The sequence below is a fragment of the Centruroides sculpturatus genome, unplaced genomic scaffold (assembly GCF_000671375.1).
Source record: "Centruroides sculpturatus isolate CEXI.00-Female unplaced genomic scaffold, Cexi_2.0 scaffold142, whole genome shotgun sequence".
In the NCBI taxonomy this organism is placed as follows: domain Eukaryota; kingdom Metazoa; phylum Arthropoda; class Arachnida; order Scorpiones; family Buthidae; genus Centruroides; species Centruroides sculpturatus.
This window is the reverse complement of record NW_019384352.1, coordinates 866,540-891,950: the sequence shown is the minus strand read 5'-3', so window position 1 is coordinate 891,950 and position 25,411 is coordinate 866,540. Positions and strand designations below refer to the sequence as shown.

Sequence of the window (25,411 nt, the reverse complement as noted above, 5' to 3'; positions counted from 1 at the left end):
ACTCTCACCTTTCGAAAAGAAAAACAGACGCAAAACTTAACGAGTGCCTACCCGACAGTCTCGCGAATACATAAAAAAATTGTTTTGTCAGAAAAATAGAAGGCTGGAATTACAAGGGAGAGTTTTAAAGTTCGGAGGAATACTATCCGATCGGTATATACTGTCTTGAGCGTCGATGTCGACGTCTCCTATACTCCGAAAAGTTTCGAATTGTTGCCCGAAGACAAGGGAAGACCAATCGGTATTCATTATTTTACGTCGCTTCTTCTTGTGTTTGTTCTGTGGGGTGTTCGTTATCCGATCATGTGTTCGTTGTCCAAACATAAAAAATCTTTCGCGAAAGTGTTCGTTATCCGATCTGTTCGTTAACCGATAACCCACTGTATATTGTTTTTGTATGAACACAAATTAATTTCATAACCAGATTTATTTGTCAACGCTATAGACTAATAGAGAACATTTATGCACAATATTAGTACTCTGAGGTTATATTCAATCTGTCAATGAACAATATTGAGACAACCAGCATAAAAGTAAAAAAAATTCCTAGAAACAGAGTTTTAATATGCTAGAACAGCACGATAGAACGGGTTACACGTGAAAGTATGTGTTTGACAGATAAGACTGTCCTAGTGTTTCAAGAAAGAGAGATCCTTACACAATCCTAACAGTAGTTGCTAAATTTGGCGAATGCACACGAACTGGGCCTCGAAACCCGAGTGTAGAAACTTCGAAAAGTCGAGTAGCACGTTCGTTTTAGAACATTGAAAAACATTGAGAAATATTTCATCTTAATTAGATTAAAAATCTGCTAACTCTTAAAGAATTACACATACATAATATAGTAAATAATTATCTGAAATTACGTATTTTTATGCAATTCACATTTCAGTACATTGTGTACAGTTATGTTATTTACTTTCAGAAAAGTAAGCAAGATGTTCAACAACAGCAGCAAGAAGCATTTGAACAACCATCGACAAGTTCTCAAACAGCACAGTCTATAGAATTTGAAGAAATTTCTTCACAAGAGATTCTTTTTACTCCAAAAGAAAGTGAAGAATTTCTTGAAAACGTTGACGTCGATTTAGAAATTGAACGAATTGAAAGATCCTCACAAATGGAATTCTTTCCGGAAATGGACGTTGAAGAAAGTAAATTTGAATGTCCGTTGTGCTGTGAACAATTTCCAGACGAAATTGCACTAGAAGAACACAAAAGAAAATTCCATTCATCTGATTGATTAATTCAGGACAACTAATTTTAAAAATATAGAAATTTAAAAAGATATCTGATTATTATTTCGATATATTTTAATGAACACAAAATTGAACATTTAGTACAAAAAGTTTAATTACAGTTCACGATAAATGTGAAATTGTAGTAAAAATTGTACATCTAATTTAATATTTAGTGTAAATTATTTGATAGAAAGTTAATAATATTTGAACGAGTCAAAATTTCGAAAGTTATTTTTTCATTGTTATTGCTTTACGAAAACCAAAACACCTAAACATCGACAAAAGAATTAATTTGGTTGTATTTGTTTAATAGATAAGCTTTAATTGATTAAAGAATCGAACATCTTAGGCTACATTATACTTATAACATTTAAAGATAATTATTTACTACATAATTAAGCTTACACGAAAGTTTTGAAAAATTTTATATTTATTTATTGCAAAATATTAAAGTTTAATAAACTTACTTTTTCTCATCACTCTATCTCTAATAAAAATACTTTTATTAGTTACAAAATCACAATAATAAATCCTAAATTTCACGGTAAAAACAATATTGAAAGTAAGATTATATTTAAACATTGGTTGTTGAAGTTAATATAAACATTTTACATGGATGAAACAAGAAGACTATTTTATCGATTTTCATTGCTTGCCAAGCAACTTTTACAAAAACTAGTGTTTTCTTAAAGCTTGATCTTAATTGGAACACTTGAAATGCTGGCATTCTAGACATTGAATGCAATAAAAATGTGTCCGCAGAATCGGCATCTCTTTGATGCCACGTCAGAAATGACACCACTGTGTCTCTCATTAGACACAGTAATCGCGATGGCCTTTAACAGTCGCCTGTGTGGTTGCACGGACTCGAGATAAAGAATGTCTAAGAGACAGTTGGTGGAAGAAGTGCATTAAAATACAAAGTTAACATTAAATAATACCCGTTTATTCAAATAGCAATTTTTGCTATTGGAATAAACGGGTTTCTGTACATAAGTTATATAAGGATCTTAGCTAGATGCCAATTTTGTAAGGATCTCAACAAAGTAGCTATTATTATTAATATTTTAGGGTTTCTGATCGCGAGAGTGTTCACATGGGCCCTCGAGTTGATAAATACCTTAGTTAAATCGAGGTTGGTTCCCTTGGGTATTCGGAAAATCCGAGAATCGATGAACTTCTAGTTCGACATGTGGGTCGTTAAAATCTTCGAATAGTCGAAAAAGTAAGGAAGTCTCTTGATATCTTGAGACTAGTCGATGGTGGGCAAACACTTTACATTCTTGAATGTATGTAAATAAAAAATTAATTACTGCAGCTACGATTGGCGGTTGTTCTCGTCGTAATATGTCATTACATATTCGGTGCCTTTTAAACTATGGTCGTAAAAACACTTGATGTTTGGATTTTATATGTATCGTTTCATAAAGACTCAATGTTGTCATTTCTAATACATTCAATATAAATTGAAGTATATGTTTTTTATAACAAATAGAAATGAAATTAATAATTAAATGAATGATCCTTTAGTTCTTCGAATATGAAAATATTTTGTTTTTCTTCTGGTGTAAGGTATTCGTTTTTTAATATAAGATAATGTTTTCATTTGTCAAATATATTTACTCTCTCCCTCTTACTCGTGGGAATAAATTTCCAAAAATCTTTTCTTAGTGTGCATTTTCAAAGCGTACCAGACTGTGTACCAAATTGCAACTTTTAATTCCTAATCATTTTTGCTCTACGTTTATTATTATCATTATTACCCAGCTACATTATATATGATGAATCACTGTCAGACATGCATCACTCAATAATATTTTACTGTGAAATTAAAACAGATAATTGTGTTCAAGCAGGTAAAACGCTAGAGAAAATGAGACTAGAAGATTAAGAAATTACATATATGATATAAATAAAAAGAACAGAAAAGTAGCCAGTGTAACGAACGAGATAATTATCATTGTGCTCATCAGGGCAAAATTGTGTGTAAAGGATGTGAAAATACATAATATTTTTTTTATAAATAATATAAATAAATGTAATATAAACATCTTAACCTTTTTCTCTCTCCCTTGTCGAAGCTTTCAACATCAAAATTTAATACCATTAATGAACCTCACACGCAAGCTACTGTTCCAAATTTCGTTTTCTAATCTTCATTTCATTTTCAGATATTAAACGAAATAGACGCCAATACACCCACAAACACCCCCTTACACAAACACATATCCAAAAAATTTATTTCTTGTGTTTTTACTTATTTGGATTCAAGAATCCATAAAACGAGTCAAATTTGACACGATTTTCATATTTTCTTGTTCACATAGCAGTCGAGATACTTAATACGGGAAACGGGCGAAGGGTCAATAAACAATTCTGAGATAGGGTACAAATGAGATATCAAATTCTACCCAAATGTCTCGCCGTCTATATTGTTACACCCGCGAACAGTGAACAATTGCGAAACAAAGAATAAATGATTTAAACCAATCGGAATTTTTTATTCCGTTAAAATCCGATTTATAGAAAGAGGAATTGACGAAAAAGAAAAAAGTAACAGAGAATATAGAAAAGAAACGAGCAATTACATATTGTGACGTCTCAATGCCATTATGCATTGTCTAATCATATTTTTTTAACATCTAATTTCAAATCTACGCTCACAATAACATCTAATTTCAAATCATCTCAATTAGTAGTGACTTTACCTGTAAATCATGCTTTTATTTCAAATTTCAACAATAGAGTCGTGCTGGTCATCTAACATCTTTCGGGGAAAAGTTATGAAGCGAAATAACATGACTTCAGGTTTATGTTAGAAATTCATATATAGTTAATCGGGGCCATTTGACCATAAAGTTTCCATAGCTGGTCTCGTCCTTCATCTATCTAACTTCATTCTAGATATCAAGCGGAAGACTTCACGCACCATTTTAATACCGATAGAAGCACGACATGGTGAGACCTTCCTCGCAATCCTGAAGGAGTGGGTGTTTTCTGGGAAGATCCAATTTTCCTGTTTCCAGTGATCTGCCAAGACTTGAATGGGAAAATATACCTCCATCACTTCTTCCACCAAATCCTCCTATATCAACATATATAAATCTATATTTGGTATCACTTACAGCTAGGAGAACTTTACTAAAGTTGCCTTTATAATTATAATATAAAGAGCCTGTATTTGGAGGGCAAACCATTTGTACATGTTTCCCATCTGTAGCACCAACACAATGAAGAAAATTCCATCGTTCTTCAAATTCCATAGCAAGATTGGCAAATTCCTCTCTGCTTGGAAACTGCACATATTCTTTTGCCAACACATGCCAAATAGCTTCGCAAGTTTCTTTAATGATAGTGCACACAGTTGATCTACCCATTCGAAATGCAAAGGCTTGGGAAATTTGATAATCTCCACTAGCTAAATACCTAAAATTATCAAACAAATCATTTATCACTTGCATTTATAATCTATTATTATATTTCTTTATTTAAAAAATATATATATATATATTTTATATAAATTTCCGAGATCTCGGAATTAAAGATCTTATTTAATTTAAAATATAACTATAAACATATAAGTTTTAAATATCAATTTTATATTTAAATCCACTTTTGAACTACTTTTTACGGATTTCCTTATTTAATTTCTTATATCTAATCGTAAAAATTATTCTCTGAATCAATGAATAAAAATATTTTAAACTTATGTTGGTGGCAAAAAATAAATTTTAAACAAACTAGAACTATATTAGAGACACGTATGCTTGCTTGCTTATCAATATAAAATCACAAATTTGTTTTATTTCAATCGATTAATAGTAAATATCGTTTAATAAACTCAATTTTGAGTTTATTAAACGATATTTACAATTAATCGATTGAAATAAAACAAATTTGTGACTTCTAAACGTTCTCTCGGAGATATGGCCTTACGAAAATTCTTGTCTTTTTTACGTATCAATGGCCCTACTCTACAGAGCAATTTGTCGAATAATTCTTTGGTCATTCTAAAAAACCTAAAACGTGTTATAATAAATTTTTGTTAGTCATATATTTTCTTACTAAAGAGAATAAAAATTAGTATAAACATTCTTACCTAAAAAAATTCTCTTTGTCATTTAGTCTCATCTCTCGCACCAAATTAGCATGGTAACCATATAATTCTCGGTCTTTTAAAATATCTTTCACCCGACATCGCTTTCTGTTTTTTAGTATCGTTTTCTCTCAATAAATAAACAAACGTGGTTAACAACAAGATATCGGAAGCAGCCATTTTGTTTTTCGAGATGACGTTTCACGTGCTTGCAAATGATTGGCTGCTTAAAATTCGCAATCCGCTTTTCGCTTTTCGCATTCGCTTTCGCTATTCGCCCAGTGTGAACTAAGCTTTTGTGTCTCTGCCTAAGGCTATATTTCTCGTGTTATCATGGCAGAACAACATTGTAACACCCCAGGTAACATACGCTCGGCCGCTTTTAATATACTTGATGAGGTCAAAGGGTATATAACGGACAATAAGCGTGCATTACTAGGCACTAAATGTCATGCAGATTACATAACTAACTGCATTGAACGCATTATAAATCTTGTCAACAGTACATCGAACAAAACTTTGAATTATTAAACAAAAAAGCCGATAAACTATTAAATGGTGATAATGTACAACGGGTGATAGATAAATTTGATAAGAACACTATGGAATCTCGGGTTATTTTACTGGAGTCTAGAGTTAGTAATAAGATACTTGTTAATAATTTAGATATTCAGGCTCTTGGAGCTAAATGCAAAGGTCAATAAATTACTGGATGATGCGTCTTCTAAAAATTCTGGGATAGAAAGAAGGGGCCCACAGAAATTGAGCAGTTGAAGTTTCAATTCAATTAAGAAAACAGCTATTGACATTTGGAAAAGTAAATCTAGAATGGTGTGAAGACCCAACCGAGGTCCGAATCATGTAAATCGCGATATTCCTATGATTAAATAATGATAGATTAAATATGAGAGGGAGAGGAAAATCCCATAACTTAAACAACGCGGCACAAAATGTAGACAACGAGTCTCGGATGACTCGAACACGTGTTAAACGAACTGTCAATGTCCGAATGAAAAGTCATAATTCAGAGACAAGTGGTCATATGCAGGTAGAACTTTGACCCCCGCTCTCATAAACAGTCAATCTAGGGAAACAATTTCTGAAAAGACGGAAAGATTTAAGAGAGNATATATACTTGTGGCCCAAAACTCCTTGACTTCTTCCAATGCGGCCCAGAGAAACAAAAAGGTTGGACACCCCTGCTTTATACAGTCAAACGTCAAGTTTCGAACGCCTCTGTTTACGAACAAAATTTTGAACGCATATTTGCTCCGGTTGCCGAATAATCTACTCCGCAAAAGCCGTCCACAGACGATCAACTCTATATTTCTTGTCTTAAATTACTTGTCGGTATCGATTTATTTGATTATATTTCACGCAATCAGATGCGAATCTCTATAGCACTTTGTAAAGTGTTTGTATCTGTTGGCGTGAAGGAACATTTTGCTTTTAATAAATACTGTATATAAATTACATATGGATCTCGATAATTTAATATTATATTGCACGTGTAGGTATTTTGTTGCATAAAATACAGCGAAAAAAAAACAACAAGTTGCGATCCGTTCAATAATTACAATAGAAAATATACTTTACCAGTTCTTTACTTCCATCCTCCATTTCCTTCTCAAATATGTAACGTAACCGTCAATTTTATTTTAAAAAAGAACAATTGGCGCCACCTAATTAAAATTTAAAAAAATTTTTAATTTTTAAAAGTGCAAAAATTAATTTTTTATTGGAATATTATTGAAATAAATAACTGTGAAGTATTATGAATATTGATTTATTAATGTAAGTATTATTAATGTTGGAGCCAAATAGCCATCAACGAAATGAGCGGCAAAACGAGGACAATTTGTCTTTGAATCTGTTCTCTATTCTTATAAATCATTTATTAGAGGAAAAGGTGGTATTATGGAACACTGCGGGTATTATGGAACCACTCCATTTCGAACTGATAATAAAGGCGAACTGTAGCGGATTGTGTCTGAACTGAACTAGGCAGACATCCATAACAAGGGGAAAACCCGTTTCACTTCAGTTAAACGGTTGTCCGTAGTGAATCAGCAAATTTGTGTTTTTCAAAATTCGAAAGTTTTGAATGCTAAGGGAATTTAATTATTTCTAAAATATAAATCGTGTCGTTGTAGGTTCACTGGTGCATGTATTCCGTTTCAGAGATTTAGGAGTACATATTAATCTGTGTGATGTTCACGTTTTTTAAAGTTTAGTCTTGACAGACATAAGTTAATTCAAGATGGCGATGCCATTGGTGCTTTTAATATGGAACCCAACTCCTCCGAACTCTCTNAAAAAAAAAAAAAAAAAAAAAAAAAAAAAAAAAAGGAGAAAACGGAAAAAATTTCGAAAAATTATAATTAAAATGTGAAAATTAATAATCTAGTCGTCTTCCTTAAGACGTGACGATTCTAAAAATATATAATATGCCTAAGATAAATTAAGTCAAACAAGAGAAATCGCGCCTTATTCAAAAACCAACTTCTAGAAGGTCATGATTGACCTCTCCATGGCAACGCCATAGAACTAAAAGTTGATCAGTTGGAAAATTTAATGGAATCGCCATAATTCAAATTTAACTGAAAATATCAGGATGAAATTTAGTAGTAATATGCCATTTAATGTTCTGTCCAAAACTGTAAAATATTTTTCCAAGATTCACAACCTGTCAAGTACAGTCGACCCCCCTATAACACTGTTGATTTTTCCGTTTTATATGAATTCCATGTTGCACGAGTCGCGTAGATTTTACAAATACGTGAGCCGTTCACAGCCCGACACACGTATTTGTAAAATCTAAATGACTCGTACAACATGGAATTCATATAAAACGGAAAAATGAACAGTGTTATAGGTGGTCGACTGTAGCTTAATGTTTGCCTAAAGGCATCGTAACTGTGAAATCAAATTAAAAAGTTCTCCCTGTCAACAATTACGAGAGTCAAGTCCTTCTATTGAAAGACAGATCTGCAGATAATTTTGCTGAACAACTTTTGCGTCTCGACCATGATAAAGATCCGGATACTAATTTGATAACACTACATAAACGACAAATGGACATACGTGAGCGATATTGGCATCTAAAAACGAATGCTTGCCGAATGTATCCGGTGGAGTTATTAAACTCCTCGGAACCAACTAAACTCCCACCTCATCACCTAGATGTATGGGTTGGAGCACCAGTATGGTTTTTGCGAAATTTGAAACACCAAAGTTATGCAATGGAAGGAGAATGATCTTCTATCTTTGACCCGCAGATCCGAGCAATTTTTTGTTCTTACAGTTTCATTATTATTAATACCTGGGTCAATAAATGCAAGTTTTACTTACTAGGACTACTGTTTTAATCACCCTGTCTGAATTCCGTATCCCCTCAACAAACCCAGTAACATCGCAAGACATGTGACAAAACGACGCAAAACGTGTTGAATGAAATTCACTGTAATGTGTGAATGTTGCTAAAAAAAATGAAATTTATTCTTCGCGGCTTTTGTACACTTTTAAATTGGGAAATTGGTAGCACAAAAACTGGAACATTCACAAACTCATACTTTCGTGAATTATCTTCATTTAGAGTTTGTGGAGCAGAAACAAACAATTGTTTCAGAACGTTTGTAAACTCGTTGCACTGCATGACGTGGATAGGCACACTCCACATTAAATAAACAATAATAATGAATGGATGACTGAAAGTTGTTTCCTGATGAACCAAATCTTTTAGGAAGAAATCGAAAGAAGTGTGTCGTTGGATGTTTTCTTGGTATCCGTTTTGGCGTCATCTTCGGATCGGTTCGTACTTCGTCAGAACGGAAACGACGATAAATGGGTTTACTGCGCAACATTTCGTTTCTTACTAGTGACGTACTTCCGTTGATTTTTGGTTACTGAGAAAAATGTGGACAGAAGTTTTCCTTTTTCCCTCTGCGCATACCCCACAATTCTTTGCGTTTAACGCACACTATTTAATGTTGAACGTGTCAGAAACGTGTTGGCAGTTATAACTAACTGCCAACACATTTCTCCTTTGCAACATTTTTTCATGTATTCGAGTTTGTGCTTGTATTTGTTATTTTTATATGCAATACTTTAGTTTGACTCGTCAGCTATACGATAAGGTTAGATATCTAGCAAGAGAGTTCACATCACGCACACAAATAATTAAAAATAATGAAAATCAAATCATAACTGATGCGGAAGGGATTGCGGATGTCTGGAGAAGTATTGTGTGAAACTTTATAAAGACACTAGACTAACAAATGGTAATAATCAACTTCAGAATTGATAAACAGGGAAAGTTGAACCATCTGTTCTTAAATCAGAGGTAGAAAAACTCATAAATACATTAAGAAATCGCAAAGCTACGGGACAAAACTCTCAGCGACAAAGCCAACTTGCTACTTTTTCACTCGGGTTTGGACGCCCAATTGTGCAAATTCGCCAAATTTAGCAACTACTGTTAGGATTGTGTAAGGATCTTTTTTTCTCAAAACACTAGGAAATGACTATCTGAGTACGAATCACTTACACTCTTATGTGTGACCCCGTTTTATTGCGCTGTATATTAAAACTCTGTTTAAATCAAATTATTTTGCGTTTACATTAGTGTGAGAGATTGAAGCTAACCATAGAGTAGTAATTCTGTGCATAAATGTTCTTTATGACTCTATAACGTTGAAAAATTAATGTGTTTATGCACTTAATTTGAGTTTGAAAAAAATATATATATAATCTCCACGCAATATCCATATAATTCCGAATTAGATTATTTTACTCGGTAATTTTCAAAAAGAAAAAGGTCTAAAGTCTATGAAAATAATTGAGAATTTATTAGTAATTTATTTTTGATTTAAATCATTATAATTTTAAATATTAAATAACGTGTGTTATTTTGTTACCAACATTCAAATTTCAAACTCATATTTAAAATCGAAAGATTCTCAAAAGAAATATCGTAAACTAAAAAGTATTTCAATTTTTTTAAATTTGAAAATGTTCCTCAATGATACTTTTTCATGTGTTCTTGCATTGAAACCTCGTCGTCAAATTTAACTTGACACAAGACACATTTCAATTCATATCGATCGATTCTTACTTCTGGGAACAGATCGAAACATGTCGATGGTTCCACATCTGTTTCGAAAGTAGTGTCTTCGTGAATGTCTTCAATTTCATGTGATGTGTCACTTGTCATTCCAAAAGTGATTTGTTCACGTTGTATTCGCGCTTTTTCAGAATGAATTGCTGCGCTACAACACGGATTCAATTCTGTTTTCTTCCTCTCATGTATAACGTTTTTAATGTTGTCTCTTACATCCTGTAAATAAACATTCGATAAAATTTAATATATACTATCTACACATTTGAATTTGTTTTAAAAAACCAAATTAAATGTTATAATAAAAAATCCTGCAACGATTTTACATTCTTGAATGGGTATAAATAAAACATTAATCACTACAGCTGTTGAGTGTCCGTTGCTCTCATCGTAATTTGTCATTACACATTCGGCGCTTTTCAAACAATAGGCGTGAAAACACTTTTTACTGGATCGCAAAAATATTAAGCTGCAATTTGAAATAAATATATAAATCTATAAATTCTCAGTGTCGTCCGTCTGGACATCTGTCTGTCAGTCTTTCCAGAATCACGAGAACGTCGTTAGATAAATCAACGTCGAGATCAGATATGGAAATCTTAGGGGCAGAAAATTCCGATTAATTTCGTTTAAAATTTCATAATTTCATGTATTTCGTCAATAAAACTATGAAAAAGTGCTTTGTTTATAACATATTTAAAAGTGCTTTTTAAAACATACTATTTTATTGCACTGATTTATTGTTATTTAAGTTGTGACATGTATTACGGGATTATTTCGATCTAGATACTTATTAAAGTGATTCCAGATTAATACTTCTTCAGCTTTTCCGACGTACGCAGTTTATTTTGCCATTTCTTTACACACAATAATAAACCGAAACTTTTTTATTTGTTTACGTGATTTATCGGATTTTATACTTTCCGTCTCATAAAGACACTACGATGCCTTTCATATTACATTCAATATAAATATTCAATATAATTATTGCTTATTTCTAGTTTATTTGTTATAAACAATATAAACTAGTAATAACTAATAGTTAAATGTATTTTTCTTTAGTTTTTCAAATGTGAAAATAGTTGTATTTTTCTTCTGGTGTAAGGAATTAGTTTGTAAATATAGGCTAATGTTTTTATTCGTGAAATGTATTTATACAGCATCAAGCAATATTAGATACTCATTAGTCAATAGTATTTTAATATGAAATTAAAACAGATGATTGTGTTCAAGCAGGTAAAACATTAGTTTTACCTGCTTGAACACAATCATCTGTTGCCTATATACAATCTGCTACCGTTACATATATAAAAACGTTATATATATGTCGGAAATAAAAAGAGCAGAAAAGTAGCCAGTGTAACGAACGAAATAAGCAATATCAATGTAAATTATTTCAGAAAATAATGAATAATCGCTATATATTTTTTATAATCTAGATTGGGTCCGAAACCTAGAAAATGTACATAACAATGAAAAGAATGCGAATGGTTGAAAACAAAATCAAAGAAATAAACAGAGTCGCGACAAGAAACTGCCGTCAGAATAAAATTATATTTGGAGAACACGTCGAAAATAGGTCAAATAAACTGGTTGAAGTCGCGAGCGCCAGACGAGTGCAGGCGAACAGAATCTACAGCCGTATTCTGCAAGAATCAAATTTGACACGGACAGTCGTAAATACGATGAAACAGGAAAATAGGAAAAACTTTTGATAAATAATTTTAGTGGAAGGAAAAACCTGGATACATGAAATGACGCAGAAACGTTATGATACCGGCCATTTATCCAATGACCCACAGTTCATACAAAAAATGCTCAGACTGTAATTATTAATGGCTGTTCTTAGACGAATAATTTAGAATGATTCTATATTTTTAACACAGAATTTATCCTGTTAATGAGAAAGAAACTTATTTACTCGATATATCGAATGAAAGAAATGACGTGTTCAATATATGTGCGATACATAAATATTGAAACAATACGAGCTGGCTAAATAAGCTTAATTATTATTATTTTTTTATTATAATAGTCGATCGGATGTTAAAAGTTCAGTCATTAACATATACACTTACCTGGCAGGAAGATGGAATTTTCTCTTTCGGATGGAACGTTCTGGTGTGTCTGTTTAAGGACCTTTTGGCTCTGAATGCGTCGTTGCAAAAATGACACAAATATCGCCGTTCTCTGGTATGAGATATCAAGTGACGTCTTAAAGCAAATGGAGATTCAAAAAATTCTCCACAGATGTCACATGTACGGCTTTTTATCTTTGGGTCGTCTGGTGAACTCTAATTATTCAATGAGTTTTCAGTTAATTATTCACAATATATAAAACACGAAACGTACTGTACATCTTTAAATGCAAATACTTCATGTCAACTATTTATTTAAAAAAGTTATGAATCGATTTCCGCGATTTATTTCATTGTGATGTCGGAATTTTATTAAACTATGTGTATGGGAAATTATTATATAAAAATATAGCTTAAACAGATTCAGCGTAATTTACTTAGATATTATTATTGATATTAGCAATTACGCACAGTGGTGCAACTGGTTTTTGGAACTGATTTCGCCTGTAATTTGAATTTAATCTTAAAAACAGATAATATAATTCGTATTTTTAACAAAATAACATGAAGTAATTTAATGACACCATAAACAATAAAGAACATATTCCTGGTATTTCTACTTTATACGAATTTGTCGTAATATTTACTTTAGATAAAATCTCTTGAGGATGTTGTCTGTACACGTGTCGTTTTAGGTCATGTTTAAGTTTAAAGCTCCATCCACAGCCTTCGTAATTGCAATTGAAAGGCTTTTCATCCGAATGCAATTTCAGGTGCCGTTTTAAATTGCTGCTATCAGAAAAACACTTTCCGCAGATGTTGCATTTAAACGGCTTCTTACATGTATGAGTCTGCATGTGTCTGTTTAAATGATATTTTTTTCGAAATGTTTTACTGCATTCAGGGCATTGATGTTTTTCTTCCTTTTAAAAAATTTCGTTGAGAAAAATAAGTAACTAGTGATAAATTTAAACATAATTTATTGATAATATTAAAAATATTATGCTAAAATCTATAGTATGCACTTTAGGTACGACACGGAATTAAGATTGAAAGTGTCCTGTCGGTAATTTTTAAGAAAACATTACCAAATTAAAAGTGTTTCACAAAAGAAACTCTTTACTCACCATTTTTGATGTTCATTCATTTAATTCAAATAGTAATTTTTAGAAATTTTGTCGAAAATGAGAACAACAATGCCGAAAAATTATATGTTATAATTTTATTGTTATCCGAGAGTGATTAAATGCACATGATTTAAACACATTAATACTGTAATTGGAAACACAAAGATATAATTGCATTTCATTCCTGTTTTCTCGTGTCGTTGTCTTTGGCTGATTTCAGGTATTTTAGCCGTCACATTCATATTGTTCGTCATATTTTCAAATGTACAATAAAAAGTACTTTTGAAATTATATTTTATGCAATTTGACATTTTACTCTCTTCGAGTATCCAACGAGTTTTGGTTTTACATTTTCGGGTTCTTGCAGAAGTTCACTTTGATGTTTTCCCAAGAAGGATTTTTTTCTAAATTAATTAATGTACGCAATATTTTAAAAATGAAAAAATAACAAATTATTTTATATGAAATCAGTTTTTATGATTTAATTAAAATCAATAAAATCAAAAAGACAAAAATTTTATTTAAATTTTTTTTTGCCGATTACAACGAAATGAAATGAAAAAAATTTAACAAAAATAATTGTAAATCAGGAAGTATTTAAATGCTTTCAACATTAAAGAAAATATTATCCAATGATAGATACTTTTCATGTGTTCTTGCAGAAAAACTTGACACAAGACACATTTCAATTCATGTCGATCGATCTTTATTTCTGGGAACAGATTGAAAGTTGTCTATTGTTCCAGTAGTATTTCCGTTTAGATATAAAGATATTATTTTATTCTATTCGTTTATTTTTATCGTTTAACTCGTGTTAGAGACAATACAATGATTTTGATCCTAGACATTTTTTCAGTCGTATCAAATGGAAATACTTAATTCATCCGGTTCGGAGGCTTATATGTTTTATTTTCACCATCGCGATATGCACAGTAATAAACGGAGACTTGCATTAATTTAAATTTTTAGGATGTTTTACGGAATTCATACGTCTGGTATGATACAGACAAAAGTCAGTCTATTGACCACTTAATTTTTAAATATACAATTGATTATGACTCAGAATATCTTCTATTTGAAGTTAAGGTCATTTACAAAAAAATAAAATATTTTCCAGGCTTTCCTTTATTCTTTTACACAACCACAGACTTAACAGTTAAATCAGCGTGAAGAAAAAAAATTCATTAAAATGACAAATAATAATAGATAATAAAAATTCACAAAAATGTTACTTTTGTTTTTAATGTGAAAAACCTCAGATCCTCTAATAAAAGGCTGACGTTTGATATCAATTTTAACTTTATGTTGATATACAATATGAATCACCTTGATCATAATATAGACCACTGAGTAAGTGCAGAACTATTATAAACATTACTATTAATGGTTAGAACTAGGTCTAACCGTAAACGATGCCAACCAGCAATCTGCCTGAATTCCTCAAATGACTCGGCGGGCAGCTTCCGGGAAACCAAAGTGTTTGGGTTCAAGGAGAAGTATGGTTGCAAAGCTGAAAATTAATATTTATGTTATAATTTTTCCCCTTTGCCGTTTTTGCAGTACATTCAGAACAATAAAAGATATTGTTCTGAGTAACAATTTGAAACGTACGTCATGCACACAATCTTTGCACTTCATACACTGAATAATGCTTTTTTGGGCCTACATCTTTTTTGCTGTACTGTTTGATTCAAACATGTGTGCGAATACACATGTGTTCGCACACATGTTTGAGCCAAACTATGAACTTGTTACCATTCATACTTTGTTTGAACTAAACTATGAATAGTAACAAGTATCTTAACATCGAAATGCATCGATCGAATATGGAAAAACCTTAACTTCTTTTCATTGTTTGACCCCTCGAAAATAAGTGCATTTCCTTCTATTGTGAAGCATATTAGAACATACGATAAAGACTCGGTTATTGATTGCAAAAGTGTACTTACCGTCGTCAGATTCATAGAATAAACAAACAAATACTGTAATAATTAATTGTATGATTCTTTAGTTCTCGGAATGTGGAGATAATCGTACCAGAATAAAATAACAATTAAGTATAGTTTCATAATAATGTATGATGTTTTTATTTATCGAATAGATTCATATATTAGTAAGCATTGCCAGACATTTTTCTCTCAAGAATATTTTACTACGGTATTAATTACATATAATTGTTACGCTGTAAAAAAAGAATACAAAGATTTGAAACCAGCAAACAATTTATAGACTCTATCAAATTCTTAAATTATGTTTAATTTTGAATGTTTATTGTTTTTTTTTTGTGCTTAATTGTATTTCTATTTGATTTCGGACACTTGAAGAAAGCTATTAGCTTTTTTCAAGTGTCCGAATATCAAGCTTATATGGTAAATAAAGTACAGTAATACCCCGAATTTACGCGCTAGGTGCGACCGAGCGATAACCGCGTAAGTCGAATTCGCGTAAGTCGGGGTATAATTTCGCAATTTGTGTAAAATCCAAATCGGATGTATTATGTAAGCTAATAAATGTTCTCGTTAATCTTATCTCGTCTTTTGAATCGTTCACGGTTACAAGAAATCACCACATATTGTTTCTCGGGTCTCCGTAGATATAACAAACACAGAAAAAAATAACTCAAAATAAATTGTAGCTATGTGTCGATTCCGCGCGACACGTCCGAACATGTAAGCTGAACAATAGTGTGGGGGTGTGAGTAATCAAGAGTTGCGTGCCGCTCAAACAAAAGACGAATCGACGCGATTTGAAAATCGCTATAAATTAATTAATTGTATACTTTCTACGACGATTTCACATTTATCGCAAACTATTACTGACGTTGTTCTGCTGAACATTTCATTTTGCTTCCATTATTAAATATCGGAATATTGATAATCTGATATTATTTTTAAATTAATACATTTTCAAAATTATTTGTTCAGGATTAATTAGGCAGACGAATGGAATCTTCTTTCATGTATTTTTAATGAAACGTCGTCTAAAAGTTGTTCACGGCACAACGGACAATCCAATTTACTTTCTTCAACGTCCATTTGTGGGAAGAATTCCACAGGTGAGGATGTTTTCAATCGTCTAATTTCTAAATTGACTTTAACGTTTTCAAGAAATTCTTCACATTTTTGAAGTAAAACGCATGAATTGTGAAAAAATTTCTTCAAATTCTATTGAATCTGGTTTTTGAAAACTTGTTGATGGTTTTTCAATCGATTCTTTCTGCTCTTCTTGAACGTCTTGTGTACTTGTCTGAACGTAAATAACATAAATAACGTCACTATACACTATTTAATATAATGTAGATAGCATACAAATATGTAATTTTAGATAATTATAAACTGTATTATGTATTTGTAATGCTATAAGAGCTAACAAATTTTTAATATAAATAAGATGAAATATTTTACAATTTTATTAAAATTTGAAAGGAAATTCACAATTTTTATCAATTTTGTGTAACTAATATCCCTAACAATAATCAATTAAGAAATATAAATGGTTTTTAGTAAAATAATCTTATCGAAGCAAATTATGTCAGAAAATAACGTCGAAATCGCAATTTATTTGCATGGGTTGACATTGATTTTATGGTACCAAAAATGTACAGTCCACATCTGCGTGGTAATTAGCACGTACGATAATATTCGTAACATTTATGATAACAATTTTAAAATCTATTACAGGTAAAAGAATGTTGATGAATAAGAAAAAATTCGCTGAACTAATTTTGATGATGGAGACACGCACTAATCGTGAAATATCCAAAGAATATAACACGTTGTATTTACACTTCTCGCTGATTATATTTCTGTAGTGTCAAGATGAATTGAATAAAATCTTTCTTATTCAACGTTCTATCTAAAAAAATAAGCAGTAATCAATATTAATCATTTAATTATAAATTTATGCCACATTCCCGTTTATATATATACTTTTGTACACTTAAAAATATGTACATTAAAGCACTATCTTCACAAAATTTATTAACCTATAAAAACTTTATAAAACTTCTTTGTTTCGATGTGAAATTATTTTAATAAGTAACATCATTACAAATTTTTATTTTAACGATAGAATGTTTGTTAAAATTCCTCCCTAAAAATATTTGTAAACTTACATTGAAACAAGTTTGTGCTTCCTCCTTCGGATGGAACTTTTTCTGGTGTCTCTTTAATTGAGTATTGTATGTGAACATCTCATTGCAAAAATTACATGAAAATGGTCGTTCTCCGGTATGAGTTCTCAAGTGACGTCTTTATGTATGGGAAAATCAATTGCAGGAATAATAATTGCGAAGAATGATTCTGTTAATAATTTAAATTCATTGTAGTTAGAATTTTATATTATACATGATTATCTTAACATGATTATCATAGGTTATTAATTAACTACACAAATGAATTTATTATAAGTAACGGCTCTTCAATTTTATAAATGCTTTCATGTGATTAATGGCGAAAAAGTGAATAAGGAGAACAGTTTTGTGTAGAAATACAAGGAAACTTAATCAATGCACAATTTTTGAACCAACCTCAAAACCGATAAAAAGCGACGAAGATTTTTCGGCACCAAAAGAACAATAATGATATTAGAAAATAACTGCAATTATCATTATTTTATTATTTATTCCTGTAAAAGTTAGCACAGTTGTTTCGAGTATTGTTTGAAATATTAATTAAATGTTTTATATTATCCTATACAATTATATTTTGTTTGTTTATTGTATATCTTTTATCGCTTTGAGAATTGAAATATTAAAATGAAAATATAAAACCTTGGCGTAATATTTACTTCAGATAAAATCTCATCAGAGTGCAATGTTCCAATTTATATTATCGTTTAAACTTTTTGTAATTGCACGTGAATGGCTTGTTATCCTAATGCACTTCCAGATGCGTATCAAATTGCTCTTATCCGAAAAACTTTTTTGCAAAATTCGCATTCAAACGGCATCTCACCCGTGTGAATTCGCATGTGTTTTTGTAAATCTGATTAATAAAAAAATTTCTTACCGCATGTCGTGCATTGATGTTCTTTTCTCGTTTCAAAAGTTTTGTTGAGTAAATAATTAATTAGTGAAAAAATTAAATAGAAATTATTTATTATAATATAAATGATAATCGTATATTAAATTATGGTAAAATCTATATAATATGTACTTTAGGTACGATACCAGATTAAAATTGAAAGTGTCCTGTTAGGAATTTTAAAAAAACATTGCCATATTAAAAGTGTTTCACAAAATAACGGTTATACTCACTATTAATGATTTTAATTAATTTAATTCAAATAGTAATTTATAGAAATTTTGCGCCAAAATGAAAACAAAAATGCACAGAAATAATGTTATAGAATTTTATTGTTGTCCGAGAATAATTAAGTGCGCCTGATTTAAGCACAATAATAATTGGAAACCAGAGATATAATTGCATTTTATTCCTGTTTTCTCACGAGATTTTTGGCTGTTTTTATATCTTTTATTCATCACGTTCAGATTATTCGTCATATTTTCAAATGTATAATAAAAATTACTCGTCTTTATGAATGAGAATATTAATGGTAAGAAATATAATTTCTATGAATGATTCTCTTATTAATTTACTCTTGTTGTAATTAAAATTCTGTATTAATAGAGATTATCATAGATTATTAATTACACTGATGAATTTATTATGGGTAACGTCTCTCCCATTTTATAAATGTTTCCAGTCGATTAATTGAGAAAAAGTAAATAAGGAGAACGGTAGGTCGAAGAAAAAGAAAAAATACACTGCTGGCCATTAAAATTGCAACACCAAGAAGGAAAGCAAATAAAAAAAAGATATTTATTGTACATAAACAGTATGGCATGAAGACAAAATGATTAAATTTGCAAGCCGTTTGAGGGTTTACAGGGGTGCGAAATTAGTAGACACAGTCGCCACCCCTGGCAGCTAAAACGGCCCTTATCCGGTTAGGCATGGAGTCAAACTGGGCTTGGATGACAGAAATGGGCAACTTATTCCATGCTGCTTCAAGTCTATGCTACGCTTCATTGACTGTATTAGCAGGAGAGGGGTGGCGGGTCAGTCTCTCAGCAACCCATGACCAGATGTTTTCAATTGGTGAGAGATCTGGAGACCGTGCAGGCCAGGGCAACAATCGAATACCCTCTGTATTGAGGAAGGTCAGAACACGACGTGCAACATGAGGTCTTGCATTATCTTGTTGGAAGATGGCGTTTCGCAGGCCTCGAAGATAGGGCACAACCACTGGACGTAAGACGTCAGAAATGTACCGATCTGCGTTCAAATTACCGTCAATCCGAACTAGAGATGTGCATGTCATGTATCCAATGGCTGCCCATATCATCACACCAGGTGCAGGGCCCCTATGCCGATATCGAATACAAGCAGGTGACGAGCGGTCTCCTCGGAGCCTCCAGACACGTATACAGTCATCAGAATGCTGCAAGCAGTACCGGGACTCGTCTGAAAAGACAACATTGTGCCACTCCTGTATCCAGCTTTGTCGTTGGGCGCACCAGAGTCGCCGTCTCTCTCTATGCTGCATTGTCAAGGGAAGCCGAAGTAATGGTCGCCGTGCTGACAGTCCATGCTGCTGCAAACATCGTCGCACCGTACGAGCAGATACTGGACATGCTGCAAACAAGCACATTTCCTGACTAATGGTCCATGATGTGGTTGTACGGTTTTGCACGGCCGACCTCACAATATGTCTATCCTCTCGGGCGTTAGTCATGGGAGGGCGTTGAGATCCTGCATGCCGTTCAGTAAGACCCTCAGCAACCCATCGATTCCATATTCGCATGACAGTGGTTGGATTTCGACCAGTGCGAGTGGCAATATTACGGAATGATAATCCACACTCTCGATAGGCAACAATCCTGCCTCTATCGAATTCCGACACTTGCTGGTAAGCATTTCTTCTTCTTATTCGAGGCATAACACGATATTCTGATGAAACCCCGACCTTACAAAGCGATTTCCAAATGAGAAATCCACTGCACAACTTTTCTTTTATGCAGTGATTCAGATGTCGTTTGTCCCTCCTGCGTCGTCTAAATACGCTGAAATACTAATCATTTGCATATTCCAACCTCTTCTTCCTTTCATATAATTTTGACGTTCGTACGATCATTCCTTCCTGGTGTTGCAATTTTAATGGCCAGCAGTGTAAATATAGCAAATGGCGGCAATACTCGTATATGACTTGGGTGAGGTGTATATCTTTAGTTTTTTAATAAAATGTAAATTGGGAAAGACATAAAGTGTTTTAATTCCATTATAGTAAAATTTGCTTCGTTGAGACATTCGTTTGTTCTCTCGCTTACTTGACGGCTTGCCTCTAACGAGCGTTATGGTATGTAAATTGCTTAATTCTAATACACGAAATTCGATATAAATCACTTTATATAAATAAAAATTAGTTTCCTTCATTTAAATCTAACGCGTGAGAGAGAGTTTACACCAATCTAAATATTAACATACTCCCTTCCCAGTTTTTTCCGATTCTTGTATTGGAACATTCAGTAATCGTTACTTCTAAAGACGCGCTCTTTCGACATGATCAATATTTTGGAGCGGTCTTCTTCTCTCTTACTTATCATTTGGCGAATGCGTAAAATGGCGAACTGTGGTCTTCTCTTGTATGGAGAACTGCGTTGAATCGTATGGCTCTCTGTCTCTATGGACTCCCCGACTACTATGGCTATCAGTCCTACATCGTATCGCGAAATCCCACGAATGGTGGGAAAATTGTCCCTTTTATCCATGTCGACGGCCTACAGCCGACAAATTCTCGTGTGCAACCGTTTGTAAACCAACTTACTAGTCATCAGAGAAAGGAAATGAACTTCTATCAAAGTCGAAAGTTTTTAACATCCATTGATTCGAAAATTTGTTAAAATTACAAAAATTTAATTTCTATTGAAATTTAAATCGTTCTCTCTCTTCCTAATTTCTTTAAAAATGACGTCCCTTTAATCTGGATTCTCACAATTATTTTCAGAAATTTTATACCCACAAATTCTGAAAAAATATTTAGACATTATTAAATTTTAAATATTAGATGGCGCCACTTTTATTTTTTAAATTGGCAGTTAGGATGAACGAAGTTCAACCATAGACTAATTACCTAGCAAAGCTAGGTAATTAGTCTATGGTTCAACAATGCACTTGCTGGATTTCGGTTAGAGAAATGGCAAAGTATGTTCTTATTATAAGTACTGAATAGATTCAAAATTGTTTTCCGATGAGCTAAATTATTTATGGACAAATCGAAGGAGACGTCTCATTTCAGTGTTTAAATTAATTAATTGGTGTTCGTTTTTAAGCCATTGTCTTGGGATTGGTTCTTACCACGTCACTACCAAAAAGAAGAGGAAATAAATAGGTGTAATGCACGAATCTTCGCTCGTTACTAGTGACGTATTTCTGTTTTGGTTACAGAAAAAAAATCGACAGAAGTCTTATTTTACTCTGTTGATAACTCACGATTGTTTGCGTCCGAGAAGACAGAGAGGGTGAAGATTGTGTTGTCCTTTCAGCCGTAAGACAAAAATGCATGCAAGCATTTGGAATTCTCGTCCACACAGGCAGGTTAGTCCTTTTGTCGACCCTTTGACTTTCGCCATTATATTTCGACAATCGATAATCTGGGTGTAGATTATTTTAAATTTAACATAATTAACAGTCTTGATTAAAGGAGAAAACCTCGTTGACGATTTCACCAGAAAGAAAAAAAAACAGAAGAAAGATTTTAACGAAGAGGAAGAGAAGACTTCTCAAGTAACATTTGATGATGTATGGAATTCTTCTCGTTCTCGTGGACTGTGGTAACAAGTATTCTGGTATTTTCTGTGTCTTTCTTGTCTGAACTTTATTAAGTTAGTAAGTAGATTTTTACTTTTTTCCTAAGGTAATTTTAATTAAAAAAAAACTTTTCAAGAAATGATTCAGTTTGTATAATTTAGTTCTGCAATGAAAGCTGTAAAATAGGAAAACCGAAGGGAAGTTAATTCTTCATAAAATACATTTATACCTAATTTTCTTATTTTTAAAATTTACAGATAAAACTAATTTGAATTTATTTCATACGTATAAATATATTGTTCCTAAATAAGAAACATCAATTTTGAATTCGTTTCATTTTCAGGTTTTAAACCGAGTCGTAATTTTATCGCCTGAAATGAATGTCCAAGGAAAAATTTCTAAAATTACTAGTTTAATTTTGAAATATTTAAATTTAACTTAGAATATAATGTATAACGATATTCTCGTATCTGATTTTATTCGGGACTTTTTTCTTACTTTCAGATTCACTACCCGCCAATCAAAAACATTCCTGTTTACTACTAAATGAAGAATAGTTTCCAGGAAAGCACAAGAATAGTCGATGGATGTGTTGGACTTCTGTCGTTAACGGAACACTAAAATTGAAGCCAGTGTTGTGAAATCATTACAAGAATATATCAACAAGGAAAACATCGTTCATGCGAGTGAAGAAGAGAAAAATCATTGAAGATATTTAAAAAATTTTTTTTCAAATATATATTTTTGTTTTTACAAAATACACTCTATATAAATTGTGTTCAAGAAAAATGTATAAATTACATTTGTTATTAATTTGTGATATTGTTTTAGTGTGTGGGTAATATTTGTGAATAGTTAGTATTTCTAGTGTAATGTTTTCCTTTGAATAAAATTTAAAGGTTTAACCTATACAAAGAAAATTACCACAAAAACAAAAATTCATTTTCTATCTGCATTCTAAACATTAACAGTACTTTTAAAACAGTGTGAATTAAATTTAGATATTTACTTGAGAATAAATTGAAGAGAGTTTTGTTCTTTAAACATTGGTTTTACTATTTTTATTTATCCTATTTTACAGGTTTAAACATTGAGAAGAGAAAGAATGGGAAGTATCAATGTGATAGTTGCAAGAAAATATTTATTTCGAAGCGAGGATTTGTATGTCATCGAAGGATTCACAGTGGAGAAGGACTCTTGTCTTGCAAATTCTGTAACCGTCGGTTCAATCAATCCAGCAGTCTTCGTACCCATGTCAACACTCACACCGGAGAAAAACCCTTTACCTGTGATCATTGCAAACGGAGTTTCACACAGAAAGGAAATCTGATTGAACATCTGCGAACTCACTCAGGGGAGAAACCCTTCACCTGTGATCACTGCAAACGGAGTTTTACACAGAAACGGACTCTGATTGTACATCTACGACTTCATACAGGGGAAAAGCCATACTCGTGTACTTATTGCTTACAAAATTTCCGTTTTAAAAGTAGTTTAAATAATCATATTATCAAATGTCATAATAACAATGAATGAAGGAAAATGTTAACAAAAGTATTTATTCGTATTAATATTCGTAGTTCGATTTTATTGAATATAAAAAGAAGAAATTTTTGAAGTTTTATTTTTTTCATTTTGTAACTTTGATATTGTATATAAAGCAATTGCTTTTATGTACCGAAAAAGAATGGCTTGTAGAATTATTTTTTTAATGAACGAAAGTTGAGTTAACATGGTGTAATTTTACTAGTTTATGTACATGTGTCATTGATTAATATAGAAGAATACGTGATAGGATAGAGAGTGATACAACGCGCAGTGGTTTATAACTTTAAAATATGGGTTGTAGCCTCTAAACATTTTTATTAACAATTTTTAACAAGTTTTCCTAGAAATTGAATTTTCAGACTTAAAAATGTTTGAAAGATATAAAATGTATGAAGAAAAACTCATTTGGGGGTTTTTTTTGTTTTGCTTAAAAATACTAAAGTTCAAACAAAGTACACGAACAAGTAGATGTTTGATGACAAACTACACGATGTCAAAAATTAGCTGCTAAAGTTAAAAACCACTGCGATGGATTGAAAGTAACCACAAGTTCTGGACCACCTTATTAGCACCCCGTCAGAATGACACCACTATGTCAAGTGACAAAAATCGCGATAGTGGTCGCTTATTTAGGCGGTCTGATCCGGGACGACAGAGACGGCGCGTTTTAAGGAAGTACACCAAACAATTTTAACAATAACAATTATCCGTTTATTAACTACTAGCTGTTACACACGACTTCGCCCGCGGTGGTTTTGCAAGCAAACCGCATTTATATTCAGTATTTCAACAACCATAGTAATTGTTATATAACAGCTACCGCCGAGAATGATGAGAATTGCTGAGAATCGAACTATTTCAATTTGATCAATTTTCTGAAACGTTTACAATCGCTCTATAATCGAACCAATACGCAATAACAAACTCGAATTTAAAAAGGTTCGAACATTTGGTTGAAAAATCGAAATATGTAAAAATATTTATAACAATGTCTGAAATATTATTAATTTAATACACTTAAGTACTTAATGAAGACTAAACGTAACAAAAAATCGCATGTAAAATAGTACAGTAGAAGCCGTTCTTCCGGTTAAGATTTTTTGTTTAGTCTTCATTGAGTACTTAGGTGTATTAAATTGATAATATTTCAGACATTGTTATAAATATTTTCATATATTTCCATGTTTTAACCAAATGTTCGAACCGTTTTAAATTCAAATTTGTTATTGCATATTGGTTCGATTATAGAACAATTGTAAACGTTCCAGAAAATTGATCAAATTGAACATAGTTCGTTTGATTCTCGGCAATTCTCATCATTCTCGGCGATAGGTGTTATATAACAATTACTATGGTTGTTGAAATACTGAATATAAATGGGGTTTGCTTGCAAAA

The 25,411-nt window shown here is 32.0% G+C and overlaps 2 protein-coding genes and 1 long non-coding RNA gene across 3 annotated transcripts in view; 2 read left to right on the top strand and 1 right to left on the bottom strand.

The window, feature by feature from the left end:
* LOC111638650 (zinc finger protein 808-like) overlaps window positions 1-25,411 on the top strand; it is a 96,698-nt gene that overhangs the window by 53,950 nt on the left and 17,337 nt on the right. The window contains exons 15-18 of the mRNA XM_023384398.1: window positions 926-1,223; window positions 16,583-16,713; window positions 20,471-20,570; window positions 23,550-24,002. Coding sequence (XP_023240166.1) covers window positions 926-1,223; window positions 16,583-16,713; window positions 20,471-20,570; window positions 23,550-24,002 — 982 coding nt within the window. The remainder of the gene's footprint in view (window positions 1-925; window positions 1,224-16,582; window positions 16,714-20,470; window positions 20,571-23,549; window positions 24,003-25,411) is intronic.
* On the bottom strand, window positions 10,197-13,739 carry LOC111638524 (zinc finger protein 555-like). The gene is made up of 4 exons (XM_023384241.1): window positions 13,659-13,739; window positions 13,179-13,454; window positions 12,532-12,747; window positions 10,197-10,672 (listed from the first exon to the last, which is right to left on the bottom strand). Exons 1-4 carry the CDS (start codon window positions 13,659-13,661, stop codon window positions 10,355-10,357), a joined length of 813 nt encoding a protein of 270 aa, XP_023240009.1. The 5' UTR covers window positions 13,662-13,739; the 3' UTR covers window positions 10,197-10,354.
* LOC111638533 lies at window positions 21,573-23,389 on the top strand. The gene is made up of 3 exons (XR_002758891.1): window positions 21,573-22,255; window positions 22,350-22,491; window positions 22,973-23,389. It is a non-coding gene; the product is annotated as an uncharacterized LOC111638533 (long non-coding RNA).